The 16,453-nt window shown below is 44.9% G+C and overlaps 1 protein-coding gene across 2 annotated transcripts in view; it reads left to right on the forward strand.

Moving 5' to 3' along the window:
- Positions 1 to 2,883: 2,883 nt before the first annotated feature.
- LOC139578685 (contactin-associated protein 1-like) overlaps positions 2,884 to 16,453 on the forward strand; it is a 32,106-nt gene continuing 18,536 nt past the window's right edge. Inside the window, exons 1-10 of one of the 2 annotated variants that reach the window (XM_071406621.1) lie at positions 2,884 to 3,428; positions 9,733 to 9,834; positions 10,228 to 10,421; positions 11,590 to 11,743; positions 12,050 to 12,253; positions 12,854 to 13,038; positions 13,419 to 13,568; positions 13,730 to 13,991; positions 14,202 to 14,351; positions 14,816 to 14,990. In XM_071406621.1, the coding sequence (XP_071262722.1) occupies positions 3,368 to 3,428; positions 9,733 to 9,834; positions 10,228 to 10,421; positions 11,590 to 11,743; positions 12,050 to 12,253; positions 12,854 to 13,038; positions 13,419 to 13,568; positions 13,730 to 13,991; positions 14,202 to 14,351; positions 14,816 to 14,990 (1,637 nt within the window). In that variant the 5' untranslated portion in view covers positions 2,884 to 3,367. The remainder of the gene's footprint in view (positions 3,429 to 9,732; positions 9,835 to 10,227; positions 10,422 to 11,589; positions 11,744 to 12,049; positions 12,254 to 12,853; positions 13,039 to 13,418; positions 13,569 to 13,729; positions 13,992 to 14,201; positions 14,352 to 14,815; positions 14,991 to 16,453) is intronic. The other variant, XM_071406630.1, reaches the window with a different exon arrangement.

Here is a 16,453-nt window from a genome sequence, read left to right on the forward strand (position 1 = left end):
ACTGATTGGTTGTCTGATCCACTCCCCTACCTTTTTTAAGGTACACTACATGATCAAAAGTATGTGGACACCTGCATGTTGAACATCTCATTCCAAAATCATGGGCATTAATATGGAGTTGGTCCCCCCTTTGCTGCTATAACAGCCTCCACTTTTTTTGGGACGGCTTTCCACTAGATGCTGGAACATTGCTGCGGTGACTTGCTTCATTCAGCCACAAGAACATTCATGAGGTCGGGCACAGATGTTGGGCGATTAGGCCTGGCTCGCAGTTGATGTTCCAATTCATTCAAAAGGTGTTCGATGGGGTTGAGGTCAGAGCTCAGTGCAGGCCAGTAAAGTTCTTCTAAACCAATCTTGACAAATCATTTCTGTATGGACCTCGCTTTGTGCACAGGGGCATTGTCATGCTGAAACAGAAAAAGGCTTTCCCCAAACTTTTGCCACAAAGTTGGAAGCACAAAATCGTCTAGAATGTCATTGTATGCTATAGCGTTAAGATTTCCCTTCACTGGAAGTAAGGGGCCTAGCCCGAACCATGAAAAACTGCCCCAGACCATTATTCCTCCTCCACCAAACTTTACAGTTGGCACTATGCATTCGGGCAGGTAGCGTTTTCCAGGCATCAGCCAAACCCAGATTCGTCCATTGGACTGCCAGATGGTGAAGAGAATGCATTTCCACAATGGTGGCGAGCTTTACACCACTCCAGCCAATGCTTGGCATTACGCATGGTAATCTTAGGCTTGTATACGGCTGCTCGGCCATGGAAACCCATTTCATGAAGCTCCAGACTATTGTGCTGACGTTTGGAGGACAGACGATTTTTACGCGGTGCGCACTTCAGCACTTGGCGGTCCCGTTCTATGAGATTGTGTGGCCTACCACTTCGCGGCCTAGACGTTGTTGCTCCTAGACGTTTCCACTTCACAATAACAGCACTTACAGTTGACTGGGGCAGCTCTAGCAGGGCAGACATTTTATGAACTGACTTGTTGGAAAGGTGGCATCCTATGATGGTGTCACGTTGAAAATCACTGAGCTCTTCAGTAAGGCCAATCTCCTGCCAACGTTTGTTTATGGAGATTGCATGGCTGTGTGCTCGATTTTATACACCTACAAATTTGAAGAGGTGTCCACATACTTTTGTATATACAGTGGATATTGTGAAAGATGTCTTCAATGGTCACACCATTGACCACACACATGGGATAAAAATTTGGCAAATTTGATGTTCAGTCACTTTTAATGGGTAGTACAAGTGTATTGCCTAATGTGAAAACAGTGTAATGTTGTAGCATCTACATTCAAATAGCAATTTTGAAACATTTATCTTACATTTTTGCTATTGCTAACGGGCTGTTAAAATAACTGCATTGAGAAGATATCATTATGTTGTGTTTTGGTGATTAAACGAATGTACTCATTATATTTCACAGTAAACTTATATTTTGGATCAATGGTTGTGTGGTGAGAGATGTCTCCAAACAAAATGAATGCACAATGAAAGGTTTTGAATGTAAGACTGGCTGTGTTTCAAATGTTAACCGTTTGGAGTTCTGTACGAAGAGTTTTGAAGATTCACCACAAACTGTAAGAAGAGACAGGTCAAGGTCACCCTGGAAACAGATGGTAATCAAGATGGATGTTGCATTCAGTTTGACCCCTGACCCCAACCTGAATGTATACACCTGTGTGTGAATGAGAGAGATTAACACTTTCTGGTGTGTGTGTGTGTGTGTGTGTGTGTGTGTGTGTGTGTGTGTGTGTGTGTGTGTGTGTGTGTGTGTGTGTGTGTGTGTGTGTGTGTGTGTGTGTGTGTGTGTGTGTGTGTGTGTGTGTGTGTGTGCTATTTTTTTTCATTGATGACTTTTAGTTTTTTTTCTAATCTACCTTAGCTCTATTTTTCTCACTGTTGTTGACCAATCAGTGCTTTGCTGAGTGAACCAATCCAAGCAAGGTGACATGCATTTTAAAACCACAATGATTATTCTTTAATACAAGCAATTAGTGGGAAGAAAAACAACTCTAGCCTATTACTCCTCCCCCTCCTCCTCATCTTCTTAGAGAGTATAACCTTCATATATTCCATTTCCAAAGGTATATAGGATGTTTTGATATTGCTGGGGGAGGTGGAGGCAGAGAGATTACAAAATGCCAATCTGATTTGATTGAAAACGCAAATCCCACACTCGCCTTGACGTCCAATCTCACCCCATCCCGGCACTGACACTGCCGCTGCCCGCTGTCCCATAAACCCACTTCTTAATCCCAAAGCCTTTTTAGTTTATGGCCAGTGTGCCACGCATTTCATAGATAAATCCCCCAGTCAATCTTACCAACCCGCCCCCACCCTATCCTCTCTGCCTCTGCTTGTCTCAGCATCAGCCACAAACTGGCAGTCAGTAACCTGGGCGACACATTATCAGTCTCTTGTAATTTTGTTGGTACCTATTCAGGGCCCTATTGTAGGTCAAGGTCAGTCCTCCACATAACTGGTTGTGGTGTAGCCTACTGTAGGCTACTCTCTCTTGTCAAGCACAATATTAATTTCGACCACATAACTAGGGAGCAACGGCAGACATTATAAACGTCAGAATCGTTGTCAGACTTTTGGTCTCAGGGGAGTAAGAGGCTTTTGACCAAATTGATGATGCTCTCTGATAGGCTCAGTGCGCCTATGACCAGTGCGAGGCCGTGAGAAGTACCGCATGCCAAGCCCACTGATATAATATGGGAGATGCCAAACTAAAGCAGTATACGAGTGTAACGATGCGGGAAAGGAACAACCTTATTCTACGACGGTAAAACGAATCGCATAAATCCTGGGTCACTAAGCTACTGACTAGGTATATTTGCGGAACTATTGACAAGAAAGTCAAACGTATAGGGTTCAAATGATCTACTGGGAAACAGAAGTAGCTTGCTCGACAAAAAAGTTTTTTTTCTCTCCCACCCCTTCCTTCCTACCTTCCTTCTTCTGGACCAAAAACTACGCGGAATTCTGGAGTATCCACTGAAGTCACAGTGTCAAAGCACGCGTTGCTAGTATTTCACATCCACAAAGTGATCACAATGATCACTTGGAAATGTGTCCCCTATATGTGACCTTAATTAAAAACAATTTACATAAAATATAGCCTAGCAGTGCGCGCTCTCGGTGAAGCGCAGCATCAGCACCAGTAACTGATGCGCGTCCCCGCCCCGGCAGAGGCTACCCGAGATCCCGGGAAGAGGAGTTGAAACGGCGCTAGTTAAAGTTGGGAAAAGGGGGGTGAAAGGATGCTACCGTGCCCTGTGGATAGGAGAACACAATCTACGATCTAATTAACATAGCATGTGCGGAAACGCGTGTCCTCTGTAAAGGATGATTTGCAAAATATTGAGCATAAGCCTTTTATTTTTGGGTGTTCAAGAATGCTCATCACGTAAGTCTTGTGAAACAGTAACGGTCATTTATGTCAGTGTCTTGTCCTTCGTTAGCCTATTGCTATCATATTAATTAAATAGCCTAAGCCTGTATATGCAGCATATTGATAACAATATTGACATAAAAAGGGATTCATTGTAAAAATGTGAATCAAGAAAGAAGTGTCAAAAACCTCTGGGCAATAGGTGCATCTAGTCTTTGAAGGGCAGAACATCTGATTTGAAATGACCAATAATCATCAAAACATTGTATAAGGGTTAACGATGGCTGTTATGTTTTACACAGTTGCATAATCTATATATTTTTGCTTTGAATTCTGAGGAAAGTCAAGTGGCATGTTTCCTGAGGGCGCGCGGCGGTTACAGTCTCGTACTGGGCTTTCTGCATTGCAGTGCTTTCTCGCGCCAGCGTGCAAGTTTCTGCATCGCATGGTTCATTTCCCGCCCACCTCTCTAGCACTCTGTAATGGTCATGACAAATAACCACTGTGTCGTAGAGAATATCCCAAACTGTATGATAATGATGGCACTGAAATGTGGTTTATTATCTGTAAAAGCTACAGGGTTCTGTGGGATGATGGAATAATTTGAGCCGTGTCCTAACCTGCCTGCTGCGTGCGGGACCACCCCACTGCAGTACTTTCGCAGAGTGTGTGCTCATCACCTGTACGCGAGCAAAACGTCCCCTTCATCTAGGAACACGCATGACGCGGCAAAAATTCCTAACAGGAATTCCGTGATCAATGATGTACATCGTTTTTAATAGTCGCTTTTGATGTGGTTGTACAGCAGGGTATAACATGCAAGGTCGTAGGGAGATGGATTTGAGATGCATGTGGAGAAACACTTGGTGGTGTGTTTTTCCATAAATCACTGTCGATACAATTACCTCAGAAGATCTGAATTAAAGGCTGCAGCAGGGTGATTCACCAAGCAGTTTTTGAATAGATAGGGTGGGGTGGAGGGGGAGGGGGAGGGTGGAGGGAGAGAGGGGGGATGGTGGGCTAGGACCACCTGACACCATGATATATGAATGTACCATGTAAAGGTCTAAACTTATGAAAAACATTGTTACTTCACTTCTTATCACTGCATATAGTACAGTAAACAGAGCAGGTCGTTTGTCTTTCTCTCTCTAGGCTATATTAGGGATTACTAGTGAATACTTAGTGCCCCAGTGCCCTCTTGGTGCTGTGGCGGTGTTAGCCTACTGTAAGAGGATCACACAGGCAGGCTAACCCGCGCTGCTGGACTATCAGATAGAGTGATTAAGGTGGGAATTAAATATCTGGGGCATTTGGGTGTAATATTGTGGTGAGTTGTACTGTATGTCCATGTAGGGTACATTTGGTTGTATAAATACGTTGTGAACAATTGTTATGGTCATGTGGTACGACATGTATTTTGTGTTGTGGTCTCACATGGATTCCATTTTGGGTAACTAGGTGGTGTTATGGAATCCATGTGTGTGTTGGGGTAACCACACAGTTTTTCTAGATGTGTTTATACCAGTAGAGTATTTGGCATTTTGTTCTGTGGTGTATTGTGTTACAACTGTATGCCTTCAGTATTGAGGGAAGTTGGTTGTAAATACTGGCTATTAGGGGTGTAGTATCGCACTATGGTGTTTGGAACCTGACTGGTTTACTGTGATGGTGTTGTGGTGATTTACCCCCTGTAGTTTGGCCTCCAGGCCTGTGTATCTGGGTGGTGGCAGGCAAATGAGGCAGTGCCCACGACAGGCTGTGTCAGGCAGGCAACCAGGAATATACTCTACATCTGCTGTGGATGGGATGTGAGGTACACAGTGGAACTGAGCCAGATTAGAACGGAGACTCCATTCCTGGGACATTCTCATCTGGGGTGGGGCTAACACACAGCATTGCTGGAGCACTCCTACTATGCTACTGTCTGTGCAGCTGCCCTGCTGTGAGTGTGTGTGTGGGTGTGTGTGTGTGTGTGTGTGTGTGTGAGTGTGAGTGTGGGTGTGTGTGTGTGTGTGTGTGTGTGTGTGTGTGTGTGTGTGTGTGTGAGTGTGTGTGTGTGAGGGGAATTGATATGGAGGATAGAGGTGCACCAGTGTGGAAACGTTGTTCGGTTCTATTCTTAGACAGATGCAGGATGCTGTGGGATGATGGTCCTGTATATGAGATGTTTTGGGGCTTTGATGTCTTTCATATTTAGCTTCTTTTTTTTGTACTTTCCCTCAGTCCTCCGTGTCGCCAGGCAGACACTCCCCACTGTGAGGCCTGACTTTGGCTATGAATAATTCAGTCTGCACTCTAACACGCACCAACCTGCCTTTCACTCTGTGTGCCACACAACCCCAATACAAAACATTCTGGCATTTAACATTAGAATTCTTGGCTCCTAACCATACATGAAAAAGCAGAGATATTCATCACACTGTACATCATTTATCATGGGCCACTGCATGATGTGTCCGGAGGAGGCTGTTTCAATATGCACAGCAATTGTGATGTGTCAGCCCAGACAGCCCCAGCCCCTTGCAGCCTCTCCACCCTACAGTAACACTAGACTGATGCGTCAGCATCTCTGATAAGCCACTTATAGCCAACTGAGCCAAGCCATTCCCTTAATGATAGATCGATTGAGAGAACCCCTGGTGGTGGTGGTGTAGAGAGAGAGAGAGAGAGAGAGAGAGGGAGAGAGAGAGATGGAGAGTGCGAGAGCGGGAGAGAGAGAGAGAGAGAGAGAGAGAGAGAGAGAGGGAGAGAGAGAGAGAGAGAGAGATGGAGAGTGCGAGAGCGGGAGAGAGAGAGACTATGTACAGACTCAGTGAGCATAGCCTTGCTATTGAGAAAGGCGGCTGTAGACAGACTTGGATCTCAAGAAAAGACAGGCTTTGTGCACACTGCCCACAAAATGAGGTGGAAACTGAGATGCACTTCCTAACCTGCCAAACGTATGACCATATTAGTGACACGTATTTCCCTCAGATTACACAGACCCTCAAAGAATTTGAAAAAACAAACCCAATTTTGATAAACTCCTACATCTATTGGGTGAAATACCACAGTGTGCCATCACAGCAGAAAGATGTGTGACCTGTTGCCACAAGAAAAGGGCAACCAATGAAGAACAAATTGTAAATACAACCCATTTTTACGTTTATTTATTTTCCCTTTTGTACTTGAACTATTTGCACATAATATGACATTTGAAATGTCTTTATTCTTTTGGAACTTTTGTGAGTGTAATGTTTACTGTTAATTTCTATTGTTTAGTTCACTTTTGTTTATTATCTACTTCACTTGCTTTGGTAATTTTAACATATGTTTCCCATGCCAATAAAGCCCTTAAATACAATTTATGAGAGCGAGAGAGGGAGGAGAGAGAGAGAGAGAAGGAGAGAGAGATAGATAGAGGGAGTTAGAGAGATGGGGGTAGGAGAGAGGGTGAGAGAGAGAAGTAGCATGATCGAGAGAGAGGGGGTGAGAGTGAAAGAGATGGAGAGGGAGAGGAGAAAGAGAGAGGGAGAAAGAAAGTGAGAGGGAGAGAGAAGAAGAGGAAGAGAGAGTGGGGGGTGGACTTGTCTGGATAAGCTCTGGGTACATCTTTTAGTAACTGCGACACAGCGACACCCACTCGAGAGGTATTTGAGATAAAATGAGAGGAAGAGAGAGAGAGAGAGAGAGAGAGAGAGAGAGAGAGAGAGAGAGAGAGAGAGAGAGAGAGAGAGAGAGAGAGAGAGAGAGAGAGAGAGAGAGAGAGAGAGAGAGAGAGAGAGAGAGAGAGAGAGAGAGAGAGAGAGAAGAGGCATGCTGAGTGAGATGGAGGGATAGGTGATGTAAGGAGAGAGGAGAGGGTGGAGGGAGGTTTGGAGTCGGATGGAGGGGGGAGAGGAAGAGAGAAGAGCATCCTTTCAGTAGGGGGTGGGCGTTGAGTGGCAAGGCCTGGGTTAACCTAAAGCAGTCCCATTGGCTCTCTGCTTTCTCTATGCCTTTACTACCTGTAGTTCTTCTCCACCCTCTACAACCCTCTACACTGCTCACCACAGAAATTAACAAAAATCTATGTACCTTAAACTGGAAGTACACTTTAACTTCTATTAGTGTAGGGTTAGTTATAGGCTTTGTTGTTGGAGCTGAATAATTATTGACTTGACTAACAAACTATAGGAAGCAGAGTATTGTACTTCATGACGTACCTCATTAACAGTGAGTTCTCATTCTGTAATGTCTGCAGGAGAGGATCAGGGGACATGGCCAGAAAGGTCACCCAGTCCAGACTCAGATACCCAGACAGAGACAGTATACAAAACACTCAAGGTCAAAGGCAGCACATGTCTCTGGCTCAGCTGATTTCTTTCCACCTGAATGGCCTTGTCCTTGGATGACAGCATTCAAGGTCCCGTGACAGATTGAGCTGTTTTGAGGGTGGGAAATGAAATAGAAGGCATTTAGGCTCAGAGTGAGTGGCATAGTGTACTACTGACTGTTCTAACAAGGGTGCCTGACCAGTTCAATGATGCTGTCTCATATACTGTGGGGTAGTATGGAGAGTACAGAGATAAGGTTTAATTCTTCAGCTGAGGTTATCCCCTGATAGTTGTTCCTGTTTGAGCTCTTCCGCTCCGACGCTCCTGTCTCCATTTATTTTCTCCCTATTCAAGAGGTGTTCTAAAAGATGAGTCTACAACCTCCCTCCCTCCCTCCCTCCCTCCCTCCCTCCCTCCCTCCTGGTTTCGACCTCTCTCTGTCGCTCCCTGCCTCCCTCCCTCCCTCATCGGTTTGACCTCAGAGAAGGCTGTATTAATAGAAGCTACAACGGTGAAACTAGTTTTAAACAACAACCGTGTAACAGAGAGGATTACTCCAAGACATGAGGGTGGGGGGGAGCATTGTTTTAGCCTCCCCAGGTTTTGTACTGTGAGATTTGGGTTTCTCTTTCTTTCCCCCCTTTGTCTTTTTCTCTCTCTCCATCTTCTCAGCCTTTTGGTCCAACTGTCCGTCGATCTATTCCTTTTCTACCTATCTACATGACTCTGAGCTGGGCGGAGGAGTAACAGACATGTTATGACATTGCAGAAGATAAGGCAGTGTTTTCTAGTGACCATGGCGAGGACATAGTGGGTTTATCTGTGCCAGTGACAAGATTAGGCAGAATTATAGTGATTCCTAATTGCTGAGGGTATTTATCGAGGAGGGGGGACGGCGGATGAGACAGACGGTTGATGAGACGATGAGGGAACGCCTCTGATTTATTTTGCTGCTATCTGTCCACTAGGCACCCATAGAATAACACCAGCTATCTCCCTGAGAGACAGACGAGGCCTCAGTCAGTAACGCCGTTCATTAACTGCATAGTAGTTCATGCAAACAGATGTATATGATCACACACGTACGCACACACACACACACACACACGCACATGCACACGCACACGCACACACACACACACACACACACTCGCACACACTCGCACACACACACACACACACACACACACACACACACACACACACACACACACACACACACACACACACACACACACACACACACACACACACACACACACACACACACACACACACACACACACACACACACACACACACACACACACACACACACACACACACACACACTCGCACTCGCACTCACACTGTTCATTTCCAAATGTGTTTGCAAAGCTGAAAGCCCTCTGCATATTCCATTTATTTCTTTAGCTCAATAAAAGGGGACGGGTGGAGGTTATCTTCTTGATAACGATCATTCATCTCACAGGCACAGTGGAAAAATACTTACTGGCTTCTGATTTCATGCCTGACTCAATCCACCATCCATTACGGCTGAAATAAAGACATTAGTTAGGTCTCTGCATCTTTATCTGGGAGGATTGATGGTTAGATTCACCAGTACAGCTCCACCTGTTCTTAAGGAGCCATTTTATACTGTAGCGTTACAGATGACTGCACCATGCACTGTGCAGATGGGAGGTCATATTCTGGAAGGGTTATTACCGCACACCACACAAGAGGCCTAATTAGTCTGTGCTTTTGTTTTCCTGCCTCTGAATGTAATCAGACTTTTTGAATGTCCATAGCTTGTGGCCAGCTACAGGACAGATTATGCAGTGCCTAATTAGTTGCAATCCAACGTCTGTCCCTTATCTGTGTGAGGAGAGGCACCACTAGACATGTTGGGTTCTGTTCAGCGGAAATCCCTGATGTTATCATGTGATTTGAACGGTTTTGGAGAATGATGTATTGTGTACTCTGAGTATTACTGTAATCTCTGTGTTTAACCGCCTCTTCTCTCTCATCTTTTGTCCTAGATGAATGTGTTGATCCCCTGGTATCTTCGCTCTATGCCAACTCCTTCTTGGCCTCTTCCAGATATAACTTTTTGTACTCGGCCAACTTTGCCAAATTGTATGGTTAGTTTTCTTTTTCTTAACTACTTCATTGATTCATTTTTTTGTTTTATGTCTTTATGTAGACCAGTTGGTGTTGTGTATGTGATTGGAGGATTTATGTTGTGTATATTGCCTATTATCTACAGTAGCTCTGTGTTCTGTGTGATGAGAACTGTGTGTGTGTGTGTGTGTGTGTGTGTGTGTGTGTGTGTGTGTGTGTGTGTGTGTGTGTGTGTGTGTGTGTGTGTGTGTGTGTGTGTGTGTGTGTGTGTGTGTGTGTGTGTGTGTGTGTGTGTGTGTGCGCATGGCCAGTGTGAGAATATTACCTATATCTATGTGTGTGTTTAGTCTGTAATGAAGTCAGAGTGTGAGTTCTGGTTGATGACGTGTGTGTGCGTTGCGTTCCTCCTCCAGGAAGCAGTGGCTGGTCCCCGTCCCCCCGGGACAGACAGCCCTGGCTGCAGATTGATCTGAAGAGGAAGTACCGCATCCAGGCCATCGCCACCCAGGGCACCTTCAATTCCTATGACTGGGTCACCAAGTACACCCTTCTCTATGGTGACCGCCCCGACTCCTGGACGCCTTACGTTATGAAAGGAGGGAACTCGGTAGGGAGGGGAGAGAGGGGGGGGGGTTATTAAGGGATAATTTACTCAAATTATTTATTATTTGTTCTCAGCTTGAAAGGTGTCTACAGGCTAGGAGTGACTGTTATGAAATGATGACATTTGAGTGAACTATCCATTTAGGTTGGGGTCTGTCAGGTCAAAAAACAGTCATTCAAATGTAATCCTTGGCAGTCTTTTGTTTCAATTTCATTGAAATTCATTGAAATAACGTGGAAACAACCAGTGTGTTCCCAGTGGGTTGTTTGATTTCATGTTCATTTTAGAAATGTTCACCACAGAGTAACAGTTAGAGACAACATTAACACATTATCCCTCAGTGAGAGAGTCTGACAACACTAATCTGTTTTCATCTGTTTATTAGTGAATGAATAACTCTTCTTCTTCTCTCTCTCTCTCTATTTCTCTCTCTCTCTCTCTCTCTATTTCTCTCTCGCTCTCTCTCTCTATTTTTCTCTCTCTCTCTCTCTCTCTCTCTATTTCTCTCTCGCTCTCTCTCTCTATTTTTCTCTCTCTCTCTCTCTCTCTCTCTATTTCTCTCTCGCTCTCTCTCTCTCTATTCTCTCTCTCTCTCTCTCTCTCTCTCTCTCTCTCTCTCTCTCTCTCTCTCTCTCTCTCTCTCTCTCTCTCTCTCTCTCTCTCTTTCTCTCTCTCTCGCTCTCTCTCTCTCTATTTCTCTCTCTCTCTCTCTCTATTTCTCTCTCTTTCTCTCTCTCTCTATTTCTCTCTCTCTCTATTTCTCTCTCTCTCTATTTCTCTCTCGCTCTCTCTCTATTTCTCTCTCTCTCTATTTCTCTCTCTCTCTCTATTTCTCTCTCTCTTTCTCTCTCTATATCTCTCTCTCTATTTCTCTCTCTCTCTATTTCTCTCTCTCTCTCTATTTCTCTTTCTCTCTCTCTATTTCTCTTTCTCTCTCTCTATTTCTCTCTCTCTCTATTTCTCTCTATTTCTCTCTATTAATCTCTCTTTCTCTCTTTCTCTCTCTCTCTCTCTCTCTCTCTCTCTCTCTCTCTCTCTCTCTCTCTCTCTCTCTCTCTCTCTCTCTCTCTCTCTCTCTCTCTCTCTCTCTCTCTCTCTCTCTCTCTCTCTCTCTCTCTCTCTCTCGCTCTTTCTCTCTCCCCCTCTCTCTCTCTCCCTCTGCTGTGCACAGACGATGCCTGGGAACTGGAACTACCACCAGGTGAAGAGGAATGTGTTCCACTATGCCTTCACAGCCAAACACATCCGCCTCCTGCCCCTGGGGTGGAACACAGAGAATGGAGGCAAGATTGGCGTCAGGCTGGAGGTGTTTGGCTGTGCTTACGGTGAGGACATCCTTCAGAATCAGTGTAACTATCATTTGCTGTAGGAGTCTTCTTCGAAATCTCAAGATAGCACACTCAACAGTCGTGCAACTAACACAGTTAACAGTCAGTAACTAACCTCAACAGTCAATTGAGTCAACCCTCATAACTCAATGACACCAACGTCAAACAGTATCTATCAAACATCTATCTACACCATATCACAGGAACACTTTTGAGCCTCTCAACCATTTGAGTCTTCATAGGATCACAAATGTGCCATTCAACCTCTAACATCTAACCACTTTCCCCTTCTCTCTCGGCCAGACTCCTACGTGATGCAGATGAACGGGGACGACTCGGTGGCCTACATGTTCCCAGGGAAGAGGTTCCGGACCCTGCAGGACCATTTTGCCGTGAACTTTAAGACCCTGGAGCAGGACGGGCTGCTGCTACACAGTGAGGGAGTCCAGGGAGACATCTTGACCCTGGAGCTGAGGAAAGGACGCCTCGTCCTCACCATCGGCCTAGGTAGGATCAGCTGGAATGCATGGGGTAGAGACTCTAAACTGGTCAGAGTGCTGTATGCCATAGATGGAGGACAGATAAGAAGCACTCTGACCTGTTGGTCTGTGAAGGATCAAATCGAATAAAATGTTTATTGTCATAAACACAAGATACAGGATACAATGAAATGCTTAATGGAACATAAATATTCATGTTGTGGGGTGATTATACAATCTGATAGGCTGGGATATGACTTAGGGGTTCAGTTTCCTAGATTAGATTCAATTCTCTTTACTGGATGAGAAACAGGGCGTGAATATCCCTGTCAATCCTCCATTACTGCTGAAGCAGACATTAGGCTTCTGTATCTGTGAGGAGAACTCAGGTTGGTATAGCCATTACTTCAGCTCCACCTTCTCTAAAGGAAACATTTATAGAAAAATGTGTACACGCGTAACTGTAAGTCGCTTTGGATAAAAGCATCTGCTAAACGGCATACAGTATAGCTATAGCTTGAACTATAGCGAACTATAGCGAACTTGATTATTGAATGAGTTTTACATCGTAGTACTCCCATCATCCTATCAAATTCTTACGTCATTCATTTCCGTCCTCCTATTAAAGGAAGCAGTACGGTCAACCAGGTGGACGGTCGGACCACAATGACCGTTGGCAACATACTAGATGACCAGCACTGGCATTACGTCACCATCAAGCGCTACGGTCGACAGGTCAACTTCACAGTGGACGCCCACACTGAGACGGCCATTAGCAAAGGAGATTTCACCTACATAGACCTGGACACTCAGGTTGGTCGTAGAACTAGACATGTCTGGACATGTTTTTTGTTGTTGAACATTAGAAGCTAGTGGGCCTGGAGAGTTTGGAGTCAGGCTTGTGACAGTGGTCCATAAGGACAGGAATGAAGTGGTCATTGAAGGGGTCAATGGTCATAGACAGAGATCAGCCTACTATTTACCTGGCGCCTGCTAGTCATTCAGGGTGATATACACATGATCTGTTCCTAGGCCGTCATTGAAAATAAGAATTTGTTCTTAACTGATCTGCCTAGTTAAATAAAGTAAAAAAAAAAAAAAAACAGCAAATAAATGTGTGCCTTTGAGTATAATATTCCATTGATCATGCGGGTACATTTATCTAATTTATTCATCTGCTGGTACTCTCCTAGATGTATGTGGGCGGAGTGATTGAGCCCAATGTGCCCCACCTCCCAGAGGTTCCTAACTTCCGTGGCTGCCTGGAGAACGTCTTCATCAACGGGATCAACGTCATCAACATGGCCCAGGACCAGGAGCCTGAGATACGCATCCCTCGGCAGGTGTAGCTTCTCATCAGACTTCACCTCTGCATCACGTACTCGTTTACCAACACACACACACGATTTACCTGTGACCTACAGTGATGTTGTTAATCTTTCTTCCGTAGTTAGTTGTAAATGCAATTATTTCCTTCCTCGTACCTCGTGTTCTTTTCTCTCAGAAGAAGATGCACTACGCGTGCCGTGACATCCTGTGGAAACCCATGACCTTCGCCGGGCCCAACAACTACCTGCAGGTGCCTGGGTTCTTCAGGAAGCCTCGGATGTTTGTCAAGTTTAAGTTCCGTTCCTGGGACTACACAGGCCTGCTGATGTTTACACGCTTCGCTGACGACCTGGGAGCCTTGGAGCTGGGCCTGAGTGAGGGACAGGTCAATGTCACACTCTTTCAGCCAGGCAAGAAGAAACTACAGTTCGCAGCAGGTGAGCCAAAATGTGGAACTGAACTCACCCTGCCTCGTTAATAAATTCGTACTCTTCTACAAATTCTAAATAATGTGCAGAACATTTGTTGAGAAGGTAGAAGATGCAGCTTTGGCAAGTTAATACTGGATTATGTTGCATTCATACTGATTGCTCATCCATTACATCTAAAGCTGTTCTAATATTGTTCCTGTTTGTTCTCCTCTTCAGGTTACCGTTTGAATGACGGTTTCTGGCACACGGTAGACGTAGCAGCCAGGGACAACCTACTGTCCATCACCATAGATGAGGAGGAGGGCTCTCCGCTGAAAATCACCAACCCCTTCACTGTCCGCACAGGGGACCGCTACTTCTTTGGAGGTGAGCTGTTCACCACACCTGTTCTGGCTCTTCACTTTACTGTTCCCAACATCAACATACATTACCATAGCAACCACTTGAAGTGAGCTGTTGACCAGACCTGGGGTATGTCCCAAATGGCACCCAATTCCCTTTATAGTGCACTACTTTTGCTCTTATATACCAGAACACTGTTCATCTACATCATTTGTTTTATATTTCATTAATTATTTCTTTAACTTTTTTTGTCATTTGGCAGACACTCTTATCCCCAGCGACATACAGGAGCAATTAGGGTTAAGTGCCTTGCTCAATGTCACATCAGCAGATTTATCACCTAGTCAGCTTGGGGATTTGAACCAGTGACCATTCCGTTACTGGCCCAACGCTCTTAACCGCTAGCCACCATTTTGATGTTCTCACTATCAAAATGACAACCCAATAGGAACATATCTTCTCACCTCCCTCTGTGCTTTGATCCTCAGGGTGTCCGAAGACGAACAACACGATCAGGAAGTGTGAGACCAAGCTGAACCACTTCCACGGCTGCATGCAGCAGATCTTTATCGACAACGAGCCGGTGGACATCGACATCATCCTGCAGCGACGCTGGGGACGCTACGCTGAACTGTTGTTGGGCACCTGTGGTATCACTGACAGGTAGGGGTCACCAGAGACAGATAGAGCAGAGGGAGGGGTCATCAGAGACATATATATGGAGGAGGTTAGCTGAGGGGCAGGGGCACAGACTAAGATACTATGGTGAAATGGTTTGTTTGCAACAGGCTAGGACAGGCCTGGGCAATTATTTTCCATGGAGGGCCACATTAGAATATATTTTTTCCATCGCGGGCCAGAACCATATTACAGGATTACGTATACATCATGTGTATGACTGTATTGACAGATATATCTACTGTAAATCACGTCCAGATATGCTACTTATTTTACTTTCTTAACATGCACAGAAATAAACCACATCCATGTTCTCCTTTTGGTAGGTATTTTCTTTATTAAACAGACAATGAACTACACGGAGGGAAAAGTACACTGTGCATTCAGCACCACGGACAGAACTCTTGTTAACGGGTATGCACAAAAATACAAGACAGAGAGAGAGCTCAACATTACATTTAAACTACTCAATCAGTGTGAGGAGTGAAGTCTCTGATGGGCATTAACTAGAGCAGTGAAGTCAGGTATAGTTTCTGACGCTATGCACAGGATTGCTGAGAGGTGAGAGTCAGTAAGAGATGATCTGTGCCTTGTTATATTTCATCACTGAAAATGTCTGTTCACATACATAGGTTGACCCAAACAGTACAAGCATCTTCTGAGCATGACTCCTAATCTTTGGAAAGTTTTGTTCATCAATAGATGCATAGAACCTCGTCAGTGACATTGTTTTGAGTAGGTCTCCAATCACTGCATCAGACTGAAGATCGATAAGCTCAAGTTGCAGGTCAGTGGGAGCGTTATCCACATTGAAGGTGAAAGGAGAGGAAACCAACAGCATGTCATTTTCCAACACTTTGAAATCCTCAAAACGACAAGAAAACTCACCATTCAAAGCACGCAGCGGTGATGTATACTTCTCCCGCTGGTCATCTGATAAGGAACAGACTAATAGTGTCAGAAGGTGGGTGAGATTGTTGGCTTCTAGTTGGCGGGTCAGGAGGAGTAATTCTCCCTAGAAGGCTTTGACAAGGCTGTACATCTGATGTGCAAAAAGGCCCTTCCCTTGTAGTTTGGAATTCAGTTCATTCATGAGGCCATGATGTCCACTGTGAAGGCAAAATCAGCCAATCATTCTTTATCTTGCAGTTGAGGGAAATCCATCTCTGACTTCTGGCCCCACACCCTTTTAAACACACTCCCTGATGAAGGCCATGCACTCCCTGACGAAGGCCATGCAGCCGAAACGCGTCGGTTTTTAAACAACTTTGTTTCTATTGAACATGCCATACTAATAAAGGCATTTTAATTAATTATATGAAGAGTGCCTTGGTCCTCCTTTCTTTTTGATGACCCTTTTAAACACCTTCCCCAAACTCAGCCATCTCACGTTTGTGTGGTAGGGGAGATCTGCATGACCCGACTCTGCCTCTGCCAACAGTGCGACA

This window comes from Salvelinus alpinus, chromosome 1 (genome assembly GCF_045679555.1).
Source record: "Salvelinus alpinus chromosome 1, SLU_Salpinus.1, whole genome shotgun sequence".
Lineage (NCBI taxonomy): Eukaryota > Metazoa > Chordata > Actinopteri > Salmoniformes > Salmonidae > Salvelinus > Salvelinus alpinus.